At 45.5% G+C, this 15,381-nt stretch overlaps 1 protein-coding gene across 4 annotated transcripts in view; it reads left to right on the top strand.

Moving 5' to 3' along the window:
* ehbp1 (EH domain binding protein 1) overlaps nucleotides 1-15,381 on the top strand; it is a 118,030-nt gene that overhangs the window by 49,664 nt on the left and 52,985 nt on the right. For 3 of the 4 annotated variants that reach the window (XM_062400971.1, XM_062400969.1, XM_062400972.1), the window contains exons 11-15: nucleotides 5,399-5,577; nucleotides 6,291-6,339; nucleotides 11,770-12,564; nucleotides 13,971-14,012; nucleotides 14,190-14,336. In XM_062400971.1, the coding sequence (XP_062256955.1) occupies nucleotides 5,399-5,577; nucleotides 6,291-6,339; nucleotides 11,770-12,564; nucleotides 13,971-14,012; nucleotides 14,190-14,336 (1,212 nt within the window). The remainder of the gene's footprint in view (nucleotides 1-5,398; nucleotides 5,578-6,290; nucleotides 6,340-11,769; nucleotides 12,565-13,970; nucleotides 14,013-14,189; nucleotides 14,337-15,381) is intronic. The other variant, XM_062400970.1, reaches the window with a different exon arrangement.

The following is a 15,381-nucleotide window of genomic DNA, read 5'->3' as shown; positions in this document are numbered from 1 at the left end:
TCTTTGAGGCAAAAAATACAGTTTACAAATCATGACTCGTATCACAATCTGTCAAAAATAATCCCAATTTATTAGATTATGCACAAAGTGTGTAGTGGAACCTGCAGAGTACTCTTTCCATTCAGTGTCGATACATTAGATCTTGAGTGATGTATATACAGTATCTGTGCATCCAGTCTGTAGGTAGACATCTGAAGTGAGTGTGTGTATTTATGTGCTTTGCTGTGTGTGTGTATGTGTGTGTCTATGTATGTGTGTGTGTGTGTGTGTGTGGAGTTTTTTCTGTTCTTTTTTTTTTGTGCCGTAGGCTCCTTGAGCGGATTACAAGTTTTAAAGAGTACGAGATTCAACACCTCCTCAAATCTGACACTCGGTGACACGGCTTTGAAGCCATGAAGGCAGATTGGAGAGACGCGGACGCTCTCTTCTCTCCACAGAGTCGTGGGTTTATGTCATTGGGTCGAGGCCAGTTAAGTTTCCAGTGAAGCGCTACGCCCTCAAGTGAGAGACAAAGCTGCCACTTAAACCTTTTGACTTGTATCTTTCTCGTGGCTCTGAAGAAAGGATGGTTTTAATGGCCTCTGTGCTCATAAGTCATTAAATTGTGTGTAATGCCATGTGACTTTGTTTTCCTCTTGACCATACTCATCTGGGACAACGGGGTGAACCAGTGATGGACTGTCTCTCAACGTCTTACTCCTCAGTCGACAAGTGTCCACACTGATTCTCTGGGGTTTCTTTCATATTCAGGAGTAGTTTTCGTTTGCTCACCTCAATGTGAACATAGGTTTCCTACGCCAAGCCCCAACAGTCCCCTTATGAAACCACATTTTAATTCATTAATTCATTAATTCATCCTCACTATATGTTTCATCAAGATTTTCTTTATTAAATCAACAAAAATGCTGGATTTCTGGATCTGCCCCAAAATGGAGTCTTCTTCCCCCAACCTAATTAATTTGTCCTGTGGTTTTTGTGTAATCTTTCTAACTAACTAACAAACAAATGCAGATTGTTAAAAAATGCTTTACAATCAATTCAATTACATTATTTTATGTAAAATTCATGTTTGAAAGCAAAAATAAATAAATTAAACCAATGTATTCAAAAATCGTTAAAATGGCAAACTTTAATATTGTCACGCAAGTTTTCTGAAACATCTTTTCTCCCATTAGTGTGAAACCATTAGTTAAGAGAGTTTGACTCTGACCCTAACCTTATACCTGTCCTAGTGTAATGCTGCTGAAGTACAACTGACAGTTTATATACTCCCTGTAGATAATAGATGTTTGCTCAACCTCTCAACGTGTTCAACGACTTCCTCCCTCACTCAGAACAGTTGATATTGGCATTTTACCAAATTCTAAAACCAACAGTTTCCAACAGGACTGGTCCTGTTCTAAAGACACTTGGTTTGACCCCAGGGGCAATTTCTAAAATGTTCCATATCACGGTTCATCCGCTTTACCCACGATTTCATCCGAATCATATTCCACTCTTCCAAAAAAAATCATATTGCTGACACCGAAAATCCTCCCAACAAGAACCTGTATGCTTCCATTTCCAGGTTTCCTCCTCCTATCTTGTCATTCAGGCATTGTAGTGAGCTTAACCCCCCCCCCCCCTTTCTTTTTCACATCCTTTTCCCTCGTTCCATTTTCTCTCCTTTCTCTGCCCTGTCGGATGTATGTTGTTGACACGGAGGCATCTTGAATAATGGAATCTCTTGTCAGTGGCTTGTTTTTTTTGCCCGGGCTGTTAGGGCCGTGTATAATAGAGGAAGAGGAAGAGGAAGAGGGGAGGTTATGTGCCACTGATAGTAATGAAGGTTGCCTTTTCATTTTTAATATGGAATGTTTGTGGGCCGAGGCGATGCTCGCCGCTAATCCTACCCTCGAGCCGAGCTAGCTACATGGCTGTGTCGGTGTTGCACACACACACACACAGTGACATGCACACAGACAGATAAAAGACACGCACACACACACACACACACACACAACACATACATGTGCACACTCTCCTCCAGGCAAGACATGAAACTATTTGATAAGTCAGGCTGCTTTCTGCTCTTCGTGTTTGTGTCTTAAGGAAATTCAGCCGGCTCCTGTAGACGCAGATATGTTTTTTGTTCAATATGTGATGGATATGAAAAGCTCATCGAGCGTAGATGCGTTTGTGAACCTTTATCAGGACGGAGCGTAATGGAACAGGCCGGGCCTCCGATTGAGTTAAATGACATCAGCTTATGATGAACCTGGGGTCACCGCGAGTCACGTGCTGCCGCCGCGCTTCTCAAACCTGGTTTCTGAAGCACCCACATTTGATTAAGCTCTCTTTCTGCACAGTGCGCTCACCTTCTGTCCTAGTTAGTGTGTAAGTGTGTGTTTCTTTTGGATGTGCAGTTGTTTATTTGTTTGTCTTGTGTGTTTGTTTCCTGTTGGCTCTGACTCCTTTACCGAGAAGGATGGTTTGTTGTGTATGAGAGAGAGAGAGAGCCTTAAATTATGTTTTTTTTTTTGTTTTTTTTACCACAAGCTGTGTGTGTGTGTGTGAGTGTGTGTGATGCTGGCTGGGGTCTAGCGTCTGCGGCGCTGAAGTGTGCTGTGTGTCTAATTGCTTTAATAGCACCTGGTCTCTAATCCCAGGTAATTAGGGCGCTCAAATTAGACAGCTACTTTCAACCGTCACTTGAAAAGCAGAAAGGGAAGGCCTGGAGGAACACCACTCCACACTGGAACTCTGTAAACACACACACACACACAATTTTAGTGACGCATGCACACAAACTGTGGCAAAAGCAGGAGAAACAAGTTTAGTCCCGTGTGCCTCTGTGGGGTGTGTGTAAGGTCAGTGTAGAGAAGTGTATCAGTCTTTATCCCTCAAGTCTTTTAAGTCTGAATATCCACATTGTTCTAGTATATATATTTAGGTAAAGTGGACGTTTCCGGTTCACGTCCCCACACAGTGATTGACAGTGTTGCATAATTGCTGTTGACTTCACGACTTTCTATATATATATACATTTTTTCTTGTCTACTTTTTTCTTTCAATTGTTTGACGGCACGCAGGCATTGTTGAGGACGCCTCAGACGTGTCTGCAGAAGCTGTGGGGAAAGGTTAAGGCCCTCTTTTAAAGATGAGCCGGAAATGTCAAGTGTCCGTCCCTCAGGCTCCCGCTACCGTCTCCCTGTATTCCCTGCGACTGCCATCGGGGCCCGCATAACTCTCACACACACTCTCCCACACACACACACACACTAGTACAAAGGTTAGGAGTCGCTGTTAGAGATGGCCTCCAGTCCCTTTCATCTGCTTTGGCCCTTGTGGCATCTCGGCGGGCTCCAGGCTCCCGGTCACAGGTTAAACGACAACAATAGATGAGCAAGAGGATGGAATTGTCCAGGTGCTTACCGACTGCAGCAAACTTCCTCCTGTAGGTCGAGTGCCACGGTTTTGTTTATGGCTTAGTGACAGTACAAACTTTATATTCCAATAAAATATGTCAGCAGCAGCAACACACAGATGATTGAATTCCACAGGAGAGAAATATAAAAAGTAGAGATTTCAATCAAACATCCCTGCAAAACAAGCTGCAGGTTTTAACATGTTCTGCAAAAAGGCGTCAAACCAAAACTCAAATTGTTTCCTCAAATTCAAATGACACATTAGTTCTAAGTCAGGATTCCCTTCACCGTTTCCTTCTCTTGCAGTTGCACAAAGCAACCAACAGAGGGGGTTGGTTGGCCACCACAGGCCTTGTTACTCACACACTCACACAATCAGGTTGCAGTGAGGCGGCCTCCACCGTGTGTGTCTTAACAACTGGGTTAACTGGCTCTGGTGGCCAATACCAGTCGTTGTAAAACTAACATCTCTTTCATTCACGTCGCTCTCTTCCAAAGGTTAGGTAAAGTTTTGACTTTATGTAACCGCCTCGTGTTGAGTGAACGTCGCCTGGCTGCTAACACGTTACATCTGTTGGTCAAAGGAATATCCCACAATAAAGTACACAATCAAAACAGAGAGGACATGAAAGATGAACTCGAGGGCCTGAAGTCTGTGTGTGTGTGTCTGTGGGTGTGTGTGTGTGTGTGTGTGTGCACTGTGCGGTGATATCAGGCCGAATCGAAGCCTATAAAATGTCTTAAATACAGATTGTATCTTTAAAAGTCTTCCTCTCTTAAATATTCATTATTCCCCTTAAGTGTCGACTAATTTTGTGTAACCGCATTAAAGCTTTTTAAAAGTCCAATTAAGCTCAATCAAACTTAAACTTTGGTGTCATGTAATTAAGGAAACTGGTCCTATTAGTCATGCGCTAATGTTATTGTCTTGTACAATAGTAACGCACACTCGGGTTTGGAACATATTTCACAGCCTTTTGATCTGGAGCCTTTGATGAATTTAATGAAATCACACTGACATTTTGTTCATTTCTCTCTCTCTAAAAATGATCTGAGAGAATTAACCCATATCTGTCGGCGCATAACCAGATTAGTGGACGGCCAGCTGAATAATCAGAATAGCATTGGTTCTGCCGGCCGTCAGAGGAAGACCAGTGCCTCCGTGCCACCAAGGATTTGTGGGATTTGGAGTGTGGGAGAGAACAGGGCTCCTAATGGCCACGGCTTTCCACCCAGATAAGACTTCAAAGGGCGGAGCTAATTAATAATATGTTTACATTATCCACGGTCGTACGAAGGCTTTATGAATGACCCTTCATGATGGTGCGTGTGAGTCCATTGAGTGACAGTGTGGTATGTTGATTGGACGGGTGGATGCTGCTGAGTAAAAAAACTACTTTTTCCACAATGACAACGTAAGAAGTAGTGACAGTAAAACTTCTTTGAAAATCTCTATTACGAATAAAACAAATAAAATGTCATTATTCATTCTTGGCGGTATCAATGTTTTTATCCTTCATACTTTAAAAACCTACAGGATATGATAGTTGTTATTTATTAAACAGGAATTAGAGTCCGACCGATTTATCAGATACGCATCTTTCAAAGACGAGCTGTTTGCTGAAATGCACCGAAATGAAAATGTTTATTTTACAGAATACACAACAAAGAAAAGACGCCATGTTGTTTATATTCTAGGTAGAAACTTTTATTTTATTGATTGAAGTTCTACATGTTTGGTTTTATTTGTGTTTTCTTTCAATTTCTTACTCGGTTCATGGTTAAACTGTAAAATATTAAGTTTTAATTACAACTCTTTATCATAAAGGTTTGATAATAGGAGTCGTTTCCAAAGTTATTGTTCGATCTTCGGCTTGAAAATGTTTCCCAAATATCTATAGGCCAAAGATTCATAATTGTTAGACCCCGATGGATATGGCCATGTTGCATCAGTCCATTGATCGTCCTCCTCCCTCCCTCTCTGCCCGCAGCCCAGCCCCGTCCCGAGTCCGATCTTGGGAGGGAAGCCGAACGCCAGCCAGTCTCTGTTGGCCTGGTGCCGCGAGGTCACCAAGAACTACCGCGGGGTCAAGATCACCAACTTCACCACCTCATGGAGGAATGGCCTGGCCTTCTGCGCCCTGCTGCACCACTTCAGACCGGACACAATGTAGGGGAGACACACACACAAACACGCAAACACACAACAAGGTTTATTTTACAATGAAATGGTTTAAATTAGGACCAGCTAGTGAAAGCTGGGTGGCAACCATCATGGAAGAAGCAGGATTTTAAGGTCTCTACAAGATCAAGGGCACGTCTGGTGTATTTACATTAGATTAATACTCATCATTAATCAAATGACAGTTCACCTGTCATCGGTCCTGACGGCGTGTTTGATCAAGATGACAGATGTGTCCACACTCACTTTTAAATACAGAGTGCCATGTTTGCCAACAGCACCACTCTCTCCTCCTTGTGTGTGATTGTTATTCTGTGTGTGTAGTGTGTGTGTGTAGTGTGTGTGAGTGTGTGTGTGAGAGAGATTCCTTAAATGTTTAGTATTTACTTTATGTAGCCACTTAATAGTACAGCCGATGGAAAACCTGCATCCCCATCGTGAGGAGCAGATCACTTATCACAACCCGGCTCTGTGTACGTTTGTGTATGTGTGTGTGTTGATGCTTGTGTGCCTTTGCACTCCGGTGAGTTATTTTTACATATTTTCCACTCTATTGGTTCTGTTGATTGCACTGCTATGAAATTACATGTTACAGTTCTAATGCCATTACATGTGACGCATATTTAAACACACCTCTTTCTCTCCCTCTCTCTCCCTCTCTCTCCCTGCCTCCTCACAACCCTCCCCTCTGTTCCTTCCAGAGACTACAAGTCGCTCAATCCTCAGGATATTAAAGAAAACAACAAAAAGGTAAGAGGCAGCCACCGCTGGGCCCTTCACACCACTTAGCCCCCCCCTCCATGGCCACGTCCACGTCCACGTCTCCATTCGGCCTTATTTAGAGATCTGCCGTTAATCCCTGGATTTAGATTGTATATGTGTTGGTCTGACAGGGGAGGGTGGAAACTCACATGAAGGAATCACACTCACCTGCTCCACAGCAACAATGTTATATTGACAGTTTCCCTAACGCGCTGCCCCCCCGCTGTGGTGAGCACGACAGAGTCACCTGGCAGAGGAGAGATAGTATCTGAGCTCGGCACCCTGCTGGGAGCTCACTAAACTGCTGTGTGTGGATAATAACAATATATTTATCTTGTGTTGATTATGTTTGTATATGTGTGAAAGCGTCTGCAGGAGGAGGTCTGCACGTGTTTGTGTGTTTCTGGTTTCATGCTTCTGCCATCCTCACTTTTATAAGAGCCGAAGAAATCTCAACCCTCACATGTGCCCACATCCCGAAACCTCCACTGAATAACCCATTCTCTTCATGAGGCCAACGTGCACACACCTATATTCTTCCCTTGCCCTATGTTATCATATCTACACATTCACAGGTCGAGGCGCACACTCCTTCCCTCTGGCTCTTTGTGGGCTCATTCACTTTTTTCCATACACACACACACACACACACGGACACTGCTGTTTCCCCCACTTTTACTCTGTTGCTACACAATCATCCACACACAGACACACAGGCGCCCGGTCCCCTCTCTGGCCCTGAGGGCTACACAGAACGATATGCGTCGGGTTCCTCCAGCTTGATTTCCTCTTCTCATACACACTCTGGCTCGGTGATAACCTCTGGTGGCCCTGTTAGGCATGAATGCTACCCTGTTGACAATAACCACAGTGGAGGAAGAGGGAGCGACCCAATCCCATATCTGCTAACTGCCCCTCACCCCCCTCCAGGTGCTCGAGTAGCCCTGAAGAAATTGGTTAGATATAAGTAAAATGGGAATATGCCGTAGAAGGTGATAGCTGGTGAATAGCCGCAGCACTGAACCCGGTGTGCCGCGACTCGCCTCCATGTCCAGACCCGGTACGATGTACATTCGACCAAGCGACACTTCCTCTGCAGTGAACTGTGAAACCATCTCCAGTCAGAATCACATCGAAGAAGTTTGATGCAGACTGTTTTCATTTAATAAACATCACACAGAGAAACCCATGAACGCTGGAAGGTGTTTTCACTCCTGTCCATCCGGATTACATAAATTACTACAGACTGGATTTCCATAGATCCATGAAGTGTCGGTGACAGATTCAGGTTGTTTTAGACAATTTGATCAATTTCCAAGGGAATAAATCATCCTAATGGGAAAAACTGTTATATCTGGGTGATGATATTTCTAAGTGCTTGGAATTTAGTGCAGATTGATTGAATTTGAAAGGACTTTTGGCAGTTGTGTTCCTCTGAGTGTCATTCTAGTTCAGCAGAGATGTGATTCAAGTTGATCTTGGTATATTTCCCATCGTGACACATATCTGCAAATGAATGATACGTGAGGTTGTAGGTGATTGTGAAAGCTGAGCAAAGGGAAAGAGGCATCATGCATGGTGTGGTGTCATGTAGCACCCTGGAGGTGTCGAACGAGACGAGGGTGTCCATGGTGCTGCCTGCAAATAACCTGAGGAACCACTCACACCAGGCTCAGGTGAGGATCACACTGTGAAAACAGAAGAGAACGAGGAGTTAGTTTGAGGAATGAACGACAGGGATGTTAAAGGACTTGCTCCCCATCCAGTGTTGTTCAGAGCAGGAACGCACAGAATTTATTGAATGGACGGCAGAAATGGAAACGTATAGAAACGACAAGCATCTCTGCTTTTCATGGCTCGTTGATAGACATGCCCCCCCTCCTCCTTTCACAGTCTATCTGTGAGGAGTGATTGCAATGAGCCCAGACTGTGCTGCTGAATTATGACAGATAAGGATAATCAATAATTGGGGGGGGGGGGAGAAAAAAGAAAAAAGCCAAAGAAGTGAATATTTAGAGCAGATACAACCTTGATCTATTATCAATGGACATGTGTATGTATGTGTGCCGGCCTTTGGATGTATTCACACTTCATATGTGGCTTTTGAGGAATCTGCATGATGAGAGCTCTGGTGTGTTATGACGGCATATATGTGAGTGTGTGTGTGTCTGTGTGTGTGTGTGTCTGTGTGTGTAATGAGGCCAAGGAGAAGTCATTTGTCATGCCATCTGATAGTGTAGCACCAAGCACCAGGCTAAAGCACCCTGAGCAGAGCCGCGAGGGGCCGGGCGGAGGGGAGGGGTGTAGATGATTGACAACGATAGATAGCTGTCAGTCACAGAGAGGGAGTGCGAGGGGGTGGGGGGGAGTGGGGGGGAGCAGGGAGCCGCGGCCCGGGGCAGGCGACCGTGACATTTAGTCCAGACCCAAAAGCTTTGTCATTTTCCAAATACAGTATACAAGATTCTGACTGGACAGAAGGGAGATCCCTGATCCATGGGAAATACTGAAGATTAAGTTTATTGATGAGCTTCTTTCAGATGTTATTGACCAAGGATCAGGGTAATAGTGGAAATCTTTATCGTGTATAATAATATTTCTTGATAAGAATACATGTCATCATATTGGATTTGTTTCTAAAATCACACAAGAGCTGCTTAAGCCAAGTCAAGTTTCCAGAACTTTTCCTGCACTTAGATTTTCACAGCAAAGTGTATACATCCTGCTTCCTGCTGCTCCACCCTGACTCCTCCCCTTTGCCTGATTGTTCCAGAAACGTTCCTGCTGCGCTGGTGAAACTCCAGAAAATGTTAGTTTCCAATTTTCTGCCAAAATCCCTTTTTGCTCTTTTTTTAATCCACTGAGAAGAAACGTTTGCCAACAACTTCAGTGCAGTTCTTCTCCATATTATTTTGAGGCATTTTTTAAATGATGCTTTCAGTCTGCGACGGGGAAGTCACAACATTTTGAGAGCAGACTCACACATTGCTGTGTTTCCTTGTGTTACCTGGAGTTTGCTGGCAGTGAGGATGCACAGGAGCCGTCACACCAACACAAGAGCTGTAGGAGAAGACATAGAACGAATAAAACATGACACTGAGGTCAAAAAGACTGTAGCACATGTCAAGACTAACGTCGGCCCTGAAACAAAACCCAGCTCGAGAGTCTCCCTCCCCCCCAGCCCCCTCATACAGCTCTCACTTTCTCCCACTCGCTCTTTTCTCTCTCTCTCATTCTTTCATTCTGTCCCCATTGAGCAGGAGTTGTCGCTCTCTTTCACAGCCTACTCAGGGTGAGAGGGGAACAATGCAAGCACACTTTGGTCCCCTGAATACGTGTTAGAAACCCAATCAGGCCCTCTTATTCCCCGTATTCTTTCTCTTTCTTTTCTGTCTTTCTTTCCCTCTCACACTCCTTTTCTGCCATGCAATGGAGAGAGAGAGAGGGGAGGGGAGGGGAGGGGGGGCCTGGCTGTAAAGGCAAACTCGTCTCTGCTCTCTTTTCTTTTTTCTCCGCCGTCACCTCTTTCTTCCTGCCTTGTCTTTGCAAGTACAAACACACACGTACACCTCCTTTCCCTGTGCGAGTATAGATGTTCCCCCCATTGTTACCGGCTCCATCCGGAGAAAGGGACAAAGCGGTGAGAGTGGAAAAGATTTCTCTCAACAAAAGACAACATAATTGATTGTAAATGGAGAAATATTACACAGTTAAAAGCACTACCTCCTTATTCTCAATTTCCACCCTCTGCGTTCTCAGGTTCCCGGCTCTCTGTCTCAGTTGATGAAATAAGATTAACGACATCACTCAGTGTTTAAACCTGGACGGTCAGTGGTTCATTCTCCTGAGCTGTGGCTGAACTCCTCGTTCCCTGGCTACATAATGAGCACTCAGCTCTGTATTAAGTGATAAATTGAGATTTCAAACCCTTCAGGCTGACAGATTTATACTGATTTATATATTATTCATGACGTATGACTTGACACCACCACTGAATAGTAATCCTGCTGTAATCACCTCACAGCTTAATTGAAAAAGACCTGGAAAAACATTTAACTCTTTACATTTACAAGTTGTATGGAACTTGATAAAGTTCATACCTAGGGCAAACAGTCCCTTTATGAAACCACCACAAAACAAACCTATTGTCTGGACCCATGCTAGATTTCAAGGTGTTCTTTCTTGGCCCATCCTTCCAAAAGGTTTCATGGAAATCCATTCACAGCTTTTTCATAAACCATAAACAAAGCAGCAAACAAATAGGGGTGAAAGCATAACCTCCTTAGCATAGGTAATAAAGTGATATCCTTATATTTAAAAAATCACATCTTCCCTTTTTTAATGCAGATTTTCATCCTGTTTTTGAGTTTGTCCACTCGGAAAAACGATAAAACACATTTCCCCCTCTGACAGCACATAATACGAGCTTAGCTGTTTGTAGCAGAACTTGTCGCTTTAAGTTCAGTCACTCAATTAAAATGACGGAAAGAAAAATACAGCCCACGAGAGACCATCACTTGAGACAGTAGCTTTACTAGAAAGCTCCCACATGTAACGGGTGAATGCAAAGCAGGGACTTAATGAAAAATCATACATCCTCAATAGACCCCGTCCCTGGATAAATAACAACATATGAGGGGGGGGGGGGGGCACGCTCTTCAAAACAATCCCTGGATAAATAAAAGTTGAGAAACATGGAGGGGTGTTTGGAAGTCAGCGAGGGAGACGGAGAGAAAGAGGACGAGAGTGATGGACTGGAGATATCTGCAGAGGCAGTGAAACAAACGAGCACCGCAACAGGTTGGGATTTGATCAACACTATCAAGCAGGCCAGATACAAGCTGTGATACCAGGGAGAGATGGGTTTGTGTGTGTCTGTGTGTGTGTGCGCCGTTAATCTATTTATTTACCTGTCATTGGCTGCGATAATAGTTTTCATCCCTTCCCTCTCTGTCTCTCTCAGTCTATCTGGTGATGGGGGATTGGGTTTCGTGTGTCGCTTGATAATCAAACCTGTATTTTCTCATCAAACTCTAATCAGACCAATTACACGCGTGATGGAGAGCGTGGGCAGGTTGATGCGGGGGAGCGATAAGCGTGCACGCACACACACTTTGGGATTAAGCGCTCTGTCTTGGGGTATCTGCGTCTCTTATCGGGGACAACCATCCCTGACATGACCTGTCAGCAGTCATGCCAAAGGTGTCTCGCACACAGACACACACCTGAACCCCTACACTCGTGGATCGTCTGTGCAACACACCAAGCCCCAAACACAACCAGAGACCAGACTACTGCCCCCCCACATTCATCCTGTGTCCTCTCTCAATGCAGCATATTCAGAATTCTGTTGCTTTGCTTTATTCGATGAATCTAAAATTGTGTCACCTTTTGTGTCTTGATTTTTTTTGTGCGCAGGCGTATGATGTCTTTGCGAACCTGGGCATCTCCCGCCTCCTGGAGCCGTCTGACATGGTGCTGCTGGCTATTCCCGACAAGCTCACGGTGATGACCTACCTGTACCAGATCCGCGCCCACTTCTCCGGCGAGGAGCTCAACGTGGTGCAGATCGAGGCCAACAGCAACCGCAGCACGTACAAAGTGGGCGACTTTGAGACCGACACCAACGCCTCCATAGGTCAGGACAAGTTTTATGCCGAACTCAGCGAAGTGCAGCCCCGCCCGGCTTCCTCTGAGCCGCCTGGGTCTGCTGGGGCCGCTACCTCCGAGTCCAACGGCACTAAAGCTCCAGAGGAGGAAGCACCGGAGCCGGGTTGGAAGGCTGATGTAGCAGCGGTGTCGGCCAGCTTGCCAACAGCAGGGCATCTGGAGTCATCACCTCCTGTCCCTTCACCACGCACAGTATTACCCACCGCAGCCTCGGGCTCGACCCACGCCTCGCCGCCCGGCTCGGAGGACCGGGGGCAGCTGCTCAAAGCGAACACTTTAGACATTAGTGAGCTCCCGCAGAGGGTGGAGAGAGAGATGGAGAAGGAGGTGGGAGAGGAGAGACAGGAGGGAAGTACTGATCCCGCGTCTCCGACCAGGAGAGGGGTCCCCTCCTCACCCCCCCACCAGAAACTGGGCTTCTCCTACAACAGGGACGCGGACCTCATCAAGAAGAAGAGGGCGAGCCTGCGTCACTCTGAGTCTGAGCCCGCCTCAGACACCTGCCCCCCCGCCGTCAACCACACAGACACGCCTCCCAATCAGGTAAACAGCCCGAGCTCAAATCAAATTAGGCCTCTAATAAAGATTGACAAAGGAAATATAGAAATATCAAAAAATATGCTGAACTATATGATAAAATACCTTTTCCTCCTGTGGGAAACACGATACTGAAGCTGTGACCTTATATCTATCTTAAAAAGAAGTTGTTGATTCCATTGTTCCTCTAGTGTTTTGAATATTCACAAACAAGTCCTTCAAAGGTTTGTAAGAAATGAATCAAACTCACGTGTAATAATATTCCTGCACCTTAAACAACCTCTATGACGTAGACTCACCTTAAGTCGAGAATTAAGATTCCGGCAGCGTCTTCCTGTGAACACCAGCCTGTCTCCTAAATGGATTGTTCAGGTTTTTTATCCACCCGGGCTCTGATTGAAACTTCCCCAGTTACATCAGTCATAAGACAGAGGCAGCGGTGAACACTCATTCCCTCCCGGCGCTCGCTAAGCTTCAAATCCCGACCTCGCTGATGCCGCTGCGGAGATGACCGTACCGAATGTTTCCCATTCTGCATTAGATGTTGTCGTCACCTGTCTCTTTGCCGAGACCCAGACACATCAAGGCCGGGCCGTTAACCTGTGGCGACTATAGCAGGCAGCCGGGAGAACCCCCTGCTTTGACATTTCATTATATTTTTCATTATATTTCTCATCCCTTCAGTTGATGGCAGTTGGCTCCGTGCTCGCTCAGGCGTGGCGAGCACACACCTCCTCTCTCACACGCTCCTGTGTGCACACACTCAGAGACAAACACACACCGAATCGCATCGCAGTGTGTTGGTTAACCGCAGATTACAGCTTCCTGTTTACAAGTCAAAAGGTCACGGGGCAGGCGGGGGCCCGCGGGGGGGTTATGACAGCTATGACACCCTGTTTTGATCTGCTCTTATCTAGTTAGCGGGAGGCCTCCTCGGCTGCACCCAGGCCAGATTTGACTTGTTGAAAGGATAAACATGTTTTAGTCTTATTAATAACAGCTTGACTGTAATATTCCTCGGTCTAATCCAAATGTAAAAGCTCTGTTTGCACTTCTTTATATCACAGCCAGGATTAACCTGCAGATAAAACTCTAAGCTAGGTTTAATTTTCTTGCTTTCTTGTCTAAGCCGTCACTCTCCACACCACCGGGCCCAGCTGGTGAACTGGGCCTTAACGTACGACTGTGGGCTCTGTATATATCCTCCTGTTTGGATGAATCACTTTCTACCACTCTTTGCCTACTGAAAGGGGAAAATGCAAATATATATATATATATATCAATTTATGTCTCATGTCAATTGTTTAGGCATCAGTTTATTTGTGAAGAATCTCCCATAAAGCAACATTATCAAGAGGAAACTTTGACATTTGCCTGAACACCTGTAGTTAATGTCTTTTCTGTTTTTAAAGGAGCCAACGCCTTCAGCTGTATCAAGTCCTCCGGCTGAGAAGGTCAGTTAACTCTTAAAGATGCTGTTTCGTTAACAACATGTATTATAACCTCTAAAATAAAAGTTTACAACAACTTATAGAGCTCGTCAATGTCAGTTTTAAAGGAAGTGACCTCTACCTATTTCAGGTTTCGCTCTAGCTGTGTTTTATCTGAACAGGTTTTTCTTTTCCTCACAGAAGGTTCTGTCTCGTCAAGAGGAGCTGAAGGAGAGAGCCCGCCTCCTCCTGGAGCAGGCCCGCCGAGACGCTGCCATGAAGGCCGGCAACAAGAACGCTCCCAACTCAGCCGTGACGGCTCTAACCAGGACCACAACTGTCTGCGATGTAAGTCAAAGTTGTGTGTGTGTGTATGAATTCATTTCTTTTCTATGGCAGTCTTTAGAATGATACCGTCTGTTTGAAACACTACAAACACATCAGGTTGAATTTGTGACCAGTGTGGATCAGCATGGTTCTTCAGGTTCCTCAGGTTCCTGAGGACGTTGCAGGTCTGTCTGATTTAGATGAAGGCCCCCCCCCCCCCCCCCCCCCCCCCCCCTTTTCAGCCTCTTGTCTCCGGCACTGGAGTGAGCAGCGTCCCCTATGTGTGCAGGAACAGCTCCTACAGTGGCCATCATCCTCTTCAACCCCCTCGTGTCACTTCCACCGCTCTGTATTTGCTGCTCGCTCCACTTGCAGCATTCTGGAAAAGCCTTGTCCAACCTGTCTCATCCTCTGTGGGTCCACTATGGTAAATCCGTCATGAGAAGGCTTTGAGAGCGAGAGACTTTTTCTTATTAACTCCTGCTGAGACTCTCTTATGGACGGCTGAACGTCACAACCCGAACGCGTCAGTGAGAGAAACTAAAACGTGGATGGACTCCTCCAGCCTCTCCCTCTTCTCTCCTTCAACACTTTTCATCCCTCTCTCTCTCTCCTTGGTCACATCGACTCTGCACAGTTTTTAACGACATCCCGACAGAAGGTGCTGCTCCCTCACTTTCCCTGGAACACTAAGTAAATGTTGTTCACAAACACCTGTCAGCAAAAGTACATTCATGGTAAAAGAAGTGGGAGCGAGAATCACTGTAGCGGAGCAAACTAGACTAGAGAAGACGCCAGTGAAATTGCCAGCTCTGAACCAAGCACGCTCCACTGAACATAATATACTGGGTGTTGGAGGGGGGGGGGGGGGGCACGCTGATGGACCAGCAGTTACTCTGGGAAAGAGTCCTGGTCAAATCCTCACTGACGTTTTCCAAATGTCTCAGAGAAAGGAAAAGAGGGGGTTAGAGAAAAATCCGTCTTTTGAGAATTGTGACGACGGGGGATTTTAGGGTGAAATGAAATAAATACCTTTTGGTAATGAAATATCTAAAAGGCAGCAGCC

Source organism: Platichthys flesus, chromosome 12, assembly GCF_949316205.1.
Source record: "Platichthys flesus chromosome 12, fPlaFle2.1, whole genome shotgun sequence".
NCBI lineage: Eukaryota > Metazoa > Chordata > Actinopteri > Pleuronectiformes > Pleuronectidae > Platichthys > Platichthys flesus.
Note: the sequence above shows the minus strand (reverse complement) of the source record. Positions and strands in the feature narration are given on the sequence as shown.